Below are 13,063 nucleotides of genomic sequence, written 5' to 3'. Positions count from 1 at the left end.
AAGGAGACAGGAACCAGACAGGGAAGGGCCTTCTGCGTCCTGTTGAGAAGCATGGTCTTTATCCCACAGGGAGGGGAACAGGGGGGGTGAAATAGGACATTTATACATTTTAAAGATTTTTGCGGGGTAAGAATGTGAAAACCTAGAAGCACGCAGCCCAATTGGGAGACTATTGTACTGGTCTTGGAAAAAATAAGAGGGCTTGAGGTAGGGGGTAAAAGAGATGTTCAAGAGGCCAGCTGGCCGGCACCTAGTCACTGATGGGTGAGGGCGAGGGAGCAGGAGGGGTTGAGGATGATTCTTGGATTACTGGCTTGAGAAAAGACAGACTGGGATGACAAATAGAGGAAGAGGCAGAACAAGGAGTGCGTGTGTGTCTGTGTGTGCGTGTGTGTGCGCACACACAGGGGGAAAAGAGGTGGGAAGGAATATAATGGTGTTTAATGAACATGTAATTCTAGGAGTTTGTGAAGTTAACTTTAAAAATTAAAAATTTATCCTAGACAGAAGCTGAAGTTCTGGAGATATGTCTCACTGGTACAGTAAATGCCCTCTGCAAAGTAGGTATTTTAAGTTTATTGACATATTTAACAAAGAACAGCAACAATACCACCAGTAATCTTTTGAATTCCTTGGTTTAAAAAATATGATTACTAATATTATGACCAACAGCAAAACTACTGAATAAATGGATATAGTTTGACAGCAGTCCGAAATAAATTTACAAATAAAAATATTGAATCTGATGAACAATAGTTATTTTATATCATCTGTTATTCACTTTTTTGAGTCATAATCCAAACAAGGTCCACCCTGGCATTTGGTTGATATAAGACCTCTTAATTCATAACCATTCTCTCTCTCCCTCCCTGACCATGAATAAACTAGGTCATTTTCTACATTTCCCACACTCTGGATTTGGCTTAATTGTATCCTTACAGAATATTCGTGTTCCTCCATTTTCTCTGTCTCCGGCAACCTGGCTGGTAGGTCTAGAGATTTAGTTAGATTTAGGTTTAGATTGTTGTTAAGAGAACTATGTAAGTGGTGCTGTGTACTATGTCACATCAGGAGGCACATAGTGCCAGTTTCTTACTCTTTTGGTGTTAAGATTGATTTAGAGGGCTCAGGTGTTGTCAGCCTGATTGAGCCATTAGAAAGTTTTCCAGCAACATCTTGCCTAATTGTTTAGGCATTGATGATCCCTCATTTCATTAGGAGCTGCAAAATGGTGATTATTTTTCTGTCATTTTTCTGCATTTTATTGGTTGGAATTCTTCCATGAAGAATAATTTTCTTTCATCAACTATTTGGTTCACCTACAATGCAATTTATACAAAATAGTACAGAATAAATTGTTGGTCCTTTCCTTTCATTTCCAAAATAATTAGTTTGGTGTTTAAGCAAATTCCAAAGATGACCAATGATATTTTTTTAATATCATTTGAGCTCAGATTTTTAAAAACTAATTCATTGCAGACTTTTTTTTTTTTTCATGCTCAAATTTGTCCCGTCTTTGGTAAATGGGAACTCTTTTGAGTTGCTCTGAGTTCTTGACACAACCCTAGTAGCCTTTGGAAACTTTCTTATTTTGTGGTATGATAGAATGTTCCAAATTCATCTTATACATTTTGTGCTCTTGTCCTTGAATTACCTGTTTCTCCAGGGAGCTGTGATTCCTTTTAGTGGTAAATGGTATTTGGAGACTACAATCTAAGTCTCTGCATTATCATTGCTACTGGACTTCCTGCTTCTGAACTTTTTCAGTGGGCAGGTTATTTAGAAAGAGAAAATCATCATGAGCTTGTACTCATATCTTCAATTTAAATTTAAGATTATAAGGTTTCTTAATATAAGAACTTTGTTTTATACTTTGTTAAGTGCTGAAATGCTTGGTTCCTAAGAATGTTGATGTAATTATTTATTTTAAAAATAATATTACTAATATTATGACCAACAGCAAGACTGCTGAATACATGGTAAGATTTCTCTGCTGTTCTCTGTGTTTTTACAGCATATCCCATTGTCAAAATACTATGTTTTAAGGTCAGTTAGAATAATTGTTTTCTTTTTGTGGTTATGACACCAACTTGATTTACAGCAAGTTTCATTTGCCTCAGTTTGTTTTCAGTTTTTTAAGAATTGATTTTTTCCCTTTTGTTTCTTCTTGGTTTTTGATATGTAAAATACTTACATGGTTCAAAAATCAACACCACATAGTGAGGTACATTCACAGAAATCTTTCTTGCATTCCTGTTCCTTTTACTCTGTTCCTTCACTCCTCCTGTAAGTAACCACTTTATTGGTTTATGCATCATTTCATATTTTAGCCAGTGTATCATTTGGATAGATTCCTGGAAGAGGGATTGTTGGGTCAAATGTACATGCATATATAATTTTGCCAGACATTTTATACCACAATATTTTGAGTTCTTTGTAACTATAATCAGATAAGCAAAGATGATAATGTAGTTTCTTCCTTTTGTGGATTTTTAGCTCATGTTCTTTAATATTAATATAAGGATTTAAAATTTCCAAGTGAACAGGCCTTGCTTTTTTTGTTATTTTTTAATTTCTAGTTTTATTTAGTGTGATCAGAGTATTATTTGTAATGTTTCTAGGTTATAGTACCTACTACTGTTTTCTTTGTTCCTTATATGATCAAAATTTTTTAACTGTTCCATTTGCTCTTGAGGAAGTATATTTTCTATTACTAGAATATAGTGTTTGGTACATATATATCCCTAAACCTATTTAATGCATTGTTTAAGTCTTTTATGATCTTACTTATTTTTTGTCTGCTTGACCTGTCTTGTACTGAGAGTGGTATATTAAAATCTATTAGTTGTATATTTATTTCTCATTTCATCTCCTAGAATTTCTGCTTTATCTGGAGGGGTTTTGTGCTATTTTATGCATAGGTATTCATAATTGTTGCATCTTCATTTTGAATTATGACTTTCAGCCCTATAAAATCCTCTTCTTTGTATAGTTTAATGATTTTTTAAAATTCTGTTTTAAAATCAGAATCACAAACTCTGATTTTAGATTAATTTTGTTGTTGTCACCACTCAGAATGGGCTCCTTGACCAAAATTAGATTTGAATGTCAAGACTGATTATGCCATTCATGCACCTAGAAGATATGAAAAGGTTATTACATAGTGGGGCTTTCTTGAAGAGCAGGGCAGACTCCCAAGCAGGTTGAAAAATAGCTTGAGAGAGTAGGGAAAGGAAACTGGTTTGGCGTTTATCATGTTTAGGGGTGGGGTTGTACCAAGGATCCCTGTGCAGTCTGGGCATTGTATTGTTTGAACTTCCCACAGGCACCAAAGCAGGAAACACCTGAACTTTCTTACCAGCTTGCCCAGACGTAGGGCAATGTTTGTTCCATCCCGGTACTTTCTTTTCTTCTTGATGGGCTCTAGTTATAGCACGTTGGACCTTCTTTGACTGTCTTCCATTTCATTGGCTGTCATCTTAGAGGCTTTCTACCCTAATGACCCTTTTATCTTTTTGAAAAAAAACTTCATATTCATTTTCATGGGTGTTTTACTGCTTTATTTTGGTGCACCTTATTATATTTTCCTTCAAATCTATTTTCCTTTATATGCTTCTTTCTCCTATGTTTTGGTCTGATAATACCTTACTGTCTAATGAGCTTTTTAATGGTTTTAGGTTTTTTTAATTTGATATTTTATCAAAAATTTTTAGTGTTCTTTAATAGCACAAGGGTGGAATACTCCAGCCTGCTATTAATAAAAATAGAAATCCCTACCTGATTATAGATGGGTTCCTGAAGTTGCAAGTGTCCTGCCAGAAGTCTGAGGAAGAATATGCAAAAGGGAGATGTCTTATTTCTTTGATTTGGAGACATTGGGTGGCTATTTAATGCCTTATTTATGATTATAAATTTCAGAATTTTTCCAATAATTTCCTCTTTTCTATCTCATCTCATGTTGCCTCATTTGAGACTCTGCCCAGCTGTGAAGGCCTGAAGCCTTATGTTTATTCAATTGAAAAGTTGATTGTCATGAGAGAGAACTTTCAAATATGCAGATAAATTAACAACCTATTTAGTATATTTATTGGGCAGTGTTTGTTTAACTCATTGGGAAGATGAAAGTTGCCAAATGTCGGAACAGTGTATGCTTCCATGTCTTTCTGAGCTTAGTCTAGAATCCCTTAGTCTGCTTAACATGTAGTCTAGTCTTTGGGGGAAGGAGAAATCTAGACTAGTCACATGAAATAGAATTCTTTGTTAAGGGATTTGTTGCAAGCATTTGATGTGTTTTTGAAGATCAATATTTTCTAAACCTTCCTGTATTTGAAAAAGCTTAAAAATAACAAAAAGAAATTGTGACCTGTAGTCAGGAATTAACTGTATTTGTTCTAAAACTTTTTTTTTCACTCTTAGGTGAGCAAAGAAAATAACTAAAAATGACAAGTAGAAGACTTAAGGAGTCCATGGGGGCTGTTCAGATGGGGTTGCTCAAAATGCTCAAAGGATTCCCAAGCAAGGTTTTGCCACCCATGAGTCCAAAGGTGGTTACAGAAGAAGAAGTAAACCAAATGGTAATATATCAGGGAATTTCTATATAAAACACTTAATATAGTCTCCTCAGGAGAATGACCGTTGCTACTTGGTATTCTCAGAACACCAAACAGAGTTACTAACTGATTAACATCAATTTAGTTAGACTGATAGCTTGCTGCAGAGGATAGGCACCTTTTAAAGCCTGAGAAGTTTTGAAATTGCATACATACTTCAAAGTAGAAGCTTGAATTGCTTAAATTAATTGGTTGAAGTAAGACTATACAAACAAACTATTAAGGTTTTCTAAACTATTAAGCTAGAACCATGTGAAACTGTGATTTGTTATTTCAAAAACAGTCAAATGTCAGAATTTCATAGGATTCAACTTAATAATTTATTACCTATTTATTGGCAAGAGTGATTTTTTTGTATATTTGTAGAACATAGAACATTAACATAATGAGTAAATGTTATCTAGGAAAAATACATAATTTTTTCTGTTCCTTAAAATAAAACATATTTGTAACTTTAATGATTTATAATGATTTTGTGAGAATTGAATTATGAACCACATGCTATAGAAAATGTTAATAAAAATTTGCTGGGGATAGTATTCCCTACATTTTTAAAACTAATCTCAAGTCACATTCCAATTAGAAAAATAAAATCAATCATCACTCTTTTTTGTCATGGTGGTGGTTGGAATATATGTATTTAAAGAAATTTTGGCCTTTTTGCTTTTAAGACTTCATTATTTTAATTTAAATCATAATATAACTGATACCTCTTAATACTTTATTATTCTCATCCAAGTTTCAATCAAAAAGAACTGAAAAACCAAGTTGAAAGTTACATTAGAAATATACCTTCATTAAGATGAATTCCATGACAGAAATCAAATTTGTGGGAAAATAAGCATTCTTGAATTGCACTGACTTTAACCCAAGGTAAAATAAATCAGCTAAATTATATATCCCTGAATGTTCTAAAAAGTCTTGGTATATACTTAATTATTATGTAGCTGCCAATGATCATAATCTCCTTGCATAAAAAGTAGACTCTGGAACAATGTGAACATTCTAGAACAGCAGTAACTAAATAATAGTGATTGGTTCTGGCTAACTAATCCTCGTTGCATTAGTTTTATTTAAATAGTAGGTTACTTTTTTTCTCATAACATTGGAAAGTGTTAAATCATTTTGTGTTTTTATTTGGATGTGTGAATATGACTGGCTCCTGGATCTGATGATTAGCTTTAGGGCTCTATCAAAACAAGGTCTAAATGTGCTTTGGAATTTCTAAAATGTTCAAACTCATTCCTAAGTAGTGCAATCACACTTCCAAGATCCTTTACATTTTATAAGATTTTTCTTTAATGTAATAAACACCCCAAAGCTTTGTTTGCAGGTTGTAACTTAGTTGAGAAGCAGAAATATTTCAAACTCCTTATCTTTGAAGCCCTTAAATGACTTTACAAACTGCGAGTTTTATGCTCAGATGCCTCTTTGGAGCATAAATGTTAAGCTCTTTGGACATGTTCCTATGCAATTTCTTGACTTTTTCCTCTCAGGTTCATTTGTGTGATTCCTTCAAAATCGTAAGGAAACAGCAACCACATGTCATTTTACATTACTGTGCAAAGACCTCAAAAGTGCATGGGTACTTTTCTTGTATAATTTAGTTATTTTAAATATTTTATAAGGGAACTTAGTGGCATTCTAGAATTATCCTGAAAGTTACAAACACAAATTATTCATTACTAGCACTTGTGAAAACATTTTTTTCAGTATAACCTCTTATGAATTTTTGGCTCTTACTATTTTAAATTCTAGCTTACACCTTCAGAGTTCCTGAAGGAAATGTCCCTCACCACAGAGCAGAGACTAGCAAATACACATGTCACGTGCCGACCACAGATCATCGAACTCTTAGATATGGGGGAGACCACGCATCAAAAGGTATCTGCTTTCCGTCATACTTGCATATAAAGTAGGCCCTGGAAAAATATGAAATTTCTAGGACAACAACTAAGTAAAAGTTAGTGCTTCTGGACTAACTAGTCCCTTATTGGGTTTGTTTTCTATACTCCCTTTCTACCTCTGTTTACCTTAATATCTGTGATTTGGTATGGTGAAAATTAAAATTAGTAAGCACAAACCTCATTTAAAATAACTTCCGACTAGTCACACTTCTTTCTTAGCTACTTCTGGATACTAATTGACGTAATTTTTTATAGGTTAGGAGTAATTCTAAGAATTATATTAGCCAAGCCCAGTTAAGTTATCTTCTTAGCATAACAAGTAATCTCTCCTTATCTGAGCTGTCCACTAGAAATATAGAAGGTGGAATTGTTTATTAAAGTAGACATTTGCTGTCCATTCAGGCTCATTTCCAATAACAGATGTATCCTTTAGTCTCTGAAGAACAGCTATTTTAACATGTTCCTGTATTCTAATGTAAGCCATACATTCTTGGATTTAGGAGCATATGATTATAAACTTCTTGTTTTCTACTTTTTAATTAATTTCTTGAATTATGTGCTTAAGGCACGAACCTCTATCAGTTGGCCTGCTGGAGATCAGCCTTCTCTCACAGGGTTCCCTGGCCATTTCAGAGTTATATTCTACATGAGAAATGAGTCCCTGAGGCTTTTTTGCTCTTGCTGCCACATCGTTGCCTCTTCTGTCTAGGATCTGCATAAAATGTGCTGTTCTGAGCATTGCTAGCTTTAGTTATTAATTGTTTCTTCTCTTCCCCACAACGACTCTCCAAACTTGAGAGGAGGGAACATGACCTTTCCAAAGTTAATTCATCCTAATTAAGGGCAGTTTCCTCTTTCCTGAAAGCGTAACTAATATCAGACTATGAGTATTTTTTAGTGTGTACTACTGGTGTGTGGATTTTAATGTATTTTGACTTCTGCTATGAAGGATGAGAAAATAAAATAATTTATTGCATATCCCTCTTCTTTCCTCTCTCAATTCAGTTGGTTATTTTTTTATATTCTGAAATTTAATCATCTACTTCTTAGTTGGGTGACAGTCATCCTCTACTAATTTCTTCAAGAAGAGCTTATAGAAACTGCATTTCCTTAGTTTTATGTATTTGATAAAATTTGCATTTTGCCTTTATGCAATTCTTGGGCCATAAATTTTCATAACAGCTTCATAGGCATTTTACCCACTACCTTCTAGCTTTAAAGGATAGTGTGTAGAAGTCTGAAGCCAGCTTGATTTCTCTCGCCCAAAGATTTATTTATTCTCCTTTAATGTCCAGTAATTTTATTAGGATATGACTAAATTTCTCCTGAGGCACTGTGTGTCTTTATTTTACTTCTAGAAAGTTTTTCTTGAATTATCAAGTATTTTTCTTACCATTTGGTTCTCTCTTTAGGAACATCAATTATGAATATGCTGGACTGTCTTTGCGCTTCGACATCTTGCATTCCCGCTCTAACCCATTTTTAACTTCTGTTCATTTCCACTTCATTGTAATTACATTAATCAGGCTATTTTCTGGTCCCTCACTTGAGTTATGTACATGTTTTTTTTGAGCTCCATTGTTGAGCTTGACCAGCTCAGCATACCTGAGTTGTCTCACAGCATTTGACACAGTTAGTGTCTCTTTTTTGCACCTTTTTATTATGTGCATCTGAGATAACCCACTCCTTTAGTTTTCTTCCTGCTTCACTGGTTGCTTTTTTGCTTATTTTATTTGTTGAATTTTTCTCTCCATCTTGATCAGTAAATATTGGAGTTCCCAGTACTTGGTACTTGGATTTCTTCTTTCTCTTCTAAGTTTACTCCTTAGGTGATCTCTTCTAGGAAAACAGCTTTAAATTCTGTGGGGTTTTTTGTTGTCGTTGATTACTTTCATATTTATATCTCCTGCCACAGTCTGTCCCCTGAACTCTGGATAATATATTCAGCTCAGCTCAATGTACGGTTGGCAGCTCAAACTTAATAAATTTAAGATCTAATTGTTGCTTTACAACACAAGGCTATCTTCTTTTGTTTCCTCTCCTTTCTCCCGTATATATAGATTTCCACTTATCTATCTTCTCAGAAAAAAACACTTTGGAGTTATCCTTGATGTCTCTTTTTTTCCTCACATCTTATAATCCAATAGTGAGTGGTATAAATTCTGCCTTCACAAATACATGTTTAATCAAACCACTTCTCACCACCTCCTCCATCGGCATTCCAGTTAAAGCTACCATCATATAGAATACTGAAACAGCCTCCTTATTTCCATCTCATCTTCCCTTCTTACCCATTATCACAAAGTAGTAAAGGTGATTTTTAAAAATATAGTTTGGAATATATTACTTCCATGTTTAAAACCGTCCAGTGGCTTCCTACTACTCTCATATTAAATCTAAACTCAATACCGTAGCATCTAAGTCCTGTACCATCTAGTCCTCCTCCCTCTTTACTCTCCACTCTTCTCCATCTCATTCTCTTCCAGCTGCACTTGCTTATTGCTGCCCTTCAAACACTTGGAGACGATTCCCACCCCAAGGACTTTGCACTTGCTATTCCTTCTCACTGGAGTGCTGTTCTCTCAGATGTTTGCATGACTTGCTTCAGATCTCTGCTTAGAAGTCTTCTCCTCAGGGAGGCCTTCCCTTAACTACCTATCTAAAGGAGCAGCCACCCACCATTCCTTGTCCTGATTTAGTTTACTGCATAGTCTTTTCACCACCTGATCTCATATATTTCTGTATTTTTTGTCTATTTTCTTAAGAATGTGAGCTTCATGAGGATAGGGGCTTTGTTGGCTTTGTTCACTGCTATATATTCAACATATAAAAAGAACCTGGCACATATTGGAAACTCAATATTTATTCAATGAAACATGAAATTTTTTAAATCTCTTCTAATTGCTTAAATCTTCCCTGCATTCTTGAGTACTTGCTTTGTGCTCTTTGATTTTTTTCCTGTGATGTTTTTTGAGCTCATGATGAAATGGTGCAGTTAAAATTTTGATTGCTTCATAGAAATAATTTTCTGGTAAATATTCTTTATTTGCTATTTTCTTTAAGTGTCCAAATATGCAAGGATCTGTTTCTGGGCTATTTCATACCATTAATCAATTTGTTTATCCTTTTCAAAAACATAGTGTCTTAATTACTATTAATATATATTTTAAGTCTTGATATCTAAATAAAGCAAGTTACTTTGTTCTTCAGTAAAGGTATTTTCCCTGTTACTTTTCAGAAGTATCTTGACCATTTAGGTTCTTGGCATTCCCATATAGATTTAGAATCAATTTATTGAGTAGAGAGATTTTAATTGAGATCGCATTAAATTCATAAAGTAATTTGGGGAAAATTTATATCCTTACAATATTGATTCTTCTAAACCATGGACATACTGTATCTGTCCATTTCTTGAAGTCTTTGTAATTTATCCCAGTGAAATCTATCGTTTTCCCTACAGAGGTCTTTTGCATATCTGTTTTTCTATTTATTCCTTAGATATTTATAGTTTATTATAGATTTATTTGGATTGTCTATGCAAAATATCTTATCTGGGAATAATGACATGTTTATTTTTTTCTTTCCAATCTTTATTTTTTAATTAATATTGTTAAGGTAAGTTTTAGGCTTACAGAAAAATATATTGGGAAGTAGAAAGCTTTTGCATATGCCCTATCCCCCACCAACCCCGTTTCCCACGCTAGTACATGAAGGAAAAACATAGCCCCATTTTCTGTCTTGACTCTATTCACCACCCCAGTTATCTGTTTTCTCCTGGATTCTAGCCAATAATTCTTCACTATCTTGTTAGTTCTCCAGTGCTTCTAAGCAGATACTTATTGATACAGCTTTTCTGGTTATTTTCATAGGAAAGTTGGTTCAAATCACCTCATTCACAATTACTAGAAATGGAAGTCTACTGTTAATGTTCTTATTAGCATATTTTTTAAAAAACTGAAGACCAAAATTTCTATTTTCTTTTATATTAAAGAAGTTGGTGACAATAATATCACTAATTGTAACTAGTAATTTTTGTAATGGTTATTCCTTTTTGAGTGTTTTTTATGTTCTTAGTTTTAATATCCGTAGGTCTATGTAGTATTTTCTCATCTTCCCCAGTCATTTTTGCCACTGTGTGTCTATATGAATAATTTACTCTTTCAACTGCAGTTTTCATCAATTGACCTGGATCAGGCATTATTCCAGCCCTTTCCATCAGAAATTATATTTCAGAACTACACTCCCTGTGAAGTCTATGAAGTTCCACTGGTTTTGAGAAACACTGACAAAGTAAGTATGGTCCCTGAGGTAGGTGAACTTTTCCAGGATATGTGAGAAGGGGTTAAGTAAAATGGGATCTTGTAGGATCTTAGATAAGTTCTTTAATTTGATAGACTTAGGAAAATAGTATGAAAACATGCCCTTTGATTGACAGTTTAATGAAGATAAGGCTATGCCTGTCTGTTGCTCTATGTTCAGTCCTAGTACAGTGCCCAACAAAGAGTGAATTCCCAACATGTGCACTAAATTTTTGTTGAATAAAGGGTTGTCTAGATGAATGGCATGTAGTTCTCGTGTATGACAAGTTGGGCTAGGTTTTCATTTAAGAGAGGGCATTTACTACTAATGTTTATGTACTCTTCAATAGAGACACCATTTCCCCAATCTAAGATACAAAGTCTACTCATATGAATTGCAGTGTTGAGCATTTATATTTATAGTATGTAGTGCATTTATATTCTGCAAATTGTACCTTTAAAAAAACCTACTTTTCTAAAAAATGTAGATCCCTTTCACCTTTTTCTGTCTTCACCTTTCTATATCAGATAGCCTTCAGATTTTTTCTGCAGCTAGTTTGGGAAGGCCTCTCTTGCTGTCTATATTTTGTCTCTTTGTGGCTCCAACTGAGAATTTCTTTAGCCTTATGCCTTTTTCTTCAGAGATAAATTAGAGGTTTATTTCAAGAAAAGGTATTAAATGCCTGAGGATTTCCTTGATATCTAACAATAACGAAAGAAAGAATAATGCAGAAGGTCAGCATGCAGCACACTTAAGTGTGAAAAGTAATCAGTTGGGGAGGAAGGTGTCTGAGAGATGCCAAACTTTAGGTGTAAAGACAAGAAGGAATACCTACAGGAGTCTGAAAGTGTGGAGACAGAGAATTCTAGCTATAAGAAAAAAGAATAACTGAAGACTATGCAAGAATCCAAAGCAAATGGGAAGACTTGCAGTTATATTTGATATAGTAGCTCATTAAAGGAATCAGTGATGCCTTTCAGAGATCAATGGGGTGATTTAGTGACAGCGAAGTCAGACTCTGGAGAAAATGGTCTGTTTAGTTCTTTGTTGCAGTAGTATTAGCAAGAGAAGCTCATGGAACAGAAGCTAAAGGGGTAGGAAAAGAAGAAAAAGACCCAAGGTACATAGGATTGTGTTCTTAGAGCTCAAGAAGAGGTACATTACATAGACATTAGGACTGTCTTTTCATGTAGGGCTGCCAACCCGTTCAGTTCTCCCTTCCAATTCCCTTTTCCTTTTCTGTATTATTTTGACTCTTTCTCAGGTGTTTTTTGGCTATTAAAGGCAGAGATGAGCTAGTCTAGAAATGGCCCTTTGGCCACGCCTCCCTGACCCCAAACAAGAAATTATTATCAGTGGGTATATATGAGCAACTCAAGGGTAAAGGGCAAGTATATGTTTTGTCTGCCATAGATAGCCCAAACCTCTCAGTAAGTTGCAGCCAGAGTTCTGGACCTTTGGAAAGAAGGTCCCCATCTAGGGAATGTCCAGCTTCCATTAAGCAGACACCCTTCTCCAGGCCAGGCAGGCTTGTCCTCGGTTGAGTTACTCTAGGATCTTCATGTGAGGTGGTTAATGTAAACCTGCTTCTCTGCTTCCTTAGTTCATGGTCTCATAAGGAACCACCAGGAGAGATTTGGGGCACGGAGGAATGATTTCTGTGCCATTCTCCTTTTAATTGCTTCCTCACTGACATGGAGTGCAAAAGACAGGGCATGTTTGGTCATTATTTTTTTGTTTCTCTCACATTCACACAGTGAGAGTAAGCCATGGACACTCTATAAGCCACAACATGATTCTACTTGGGATACAATTACAAGAACCCAGACTGCAGAGTCAGACTAGGTTCAGATCTGGGTTCAGATTCCAGTGGAGGAATAAGCCTTTAACAGAATGGAATCACTGGGAGCTGCTGAGGCTGGGCTGGGGGATATCCCACTGCACTTTTTGTTCTTGCTCCACAGTGTTTTTACTCATTACAAATCCCATGGAGAGGCAGCATGGAGTCAGGCTGGGACTTGACTCCTAGCACCACTGCCTAGTGGAGCTAGACCACTTTGGGTTGGGAGCTATAATGAAGCTCAAAGGTTACCATGAGGATGAAGTGTCACATCAGATGAAGGACATGGCCCATGGAAGGAGTGCAGTCAGTATATCTTCTCCCAGAGCAGTTCTCAGATGTTGGGAAATCCAGCTTACCTCTACTATGCGGGTAGGGTTTTAGCTGATCAAGCAGTTAGCCTTTGA

At 35.3% G+C, this 13,063-nt stretch overlaps 1 protein-coding gene across 3 annotated transcripts in view; it reads left to right on the top strand.

Moving 5' to 3' along the window:
• Nucleotides 1-13,063, top strand: part of HYDIN (HYDIN axonemal central pair apparatus protein) — a 296,336-nt gene that overhangs the window by 24,470 nt on the left and 258,803 nt on the right. For all 3 annotated transcript variants that reach the window (XM_045534000.1, XM_045533999.1, XM_045533998.1), the window contains exons 2-4: nucleotides 4,417-4,574; nucleotides 6,369-6,494; nucleotides 10,688-10,807. In XM_045534000.1, the coding sequence (XP_045389956.1) occupies nucleotides 4,440-4,574; nucleotides 6,369-6,494; nucleotides 10,688-10,807 (381 nt within the window). In that variant the 5' untranslated portion in view covers nucleotides 4,417-4,439. The remainder of the gene's footprint in view (nucleotides 1-4,416; nucleotides 4,575-6,368; nucleotides 6,495-10,687; nucleotides 10,808-13,063) is intronic.

This window comes from Lemur catta, chromosome 20, assembly GCF_020740605.2.
Source record: "Lemur catta isolate mLemCat1 chromosome 20, mLemCat1.pri, whole genome shotgun sequence".
Classification (NCBI taxonomy): Eukaryota; Metazoa; Chordata; class Mammalia; order Primates; family Lemuridae; genus Lemur; species Lemur catta.
The sequence above is the reverse complement of the archived record's forward strand: the minus strand, read 5'-3'. Positions and strand labels throughout refer to the sequence as shown.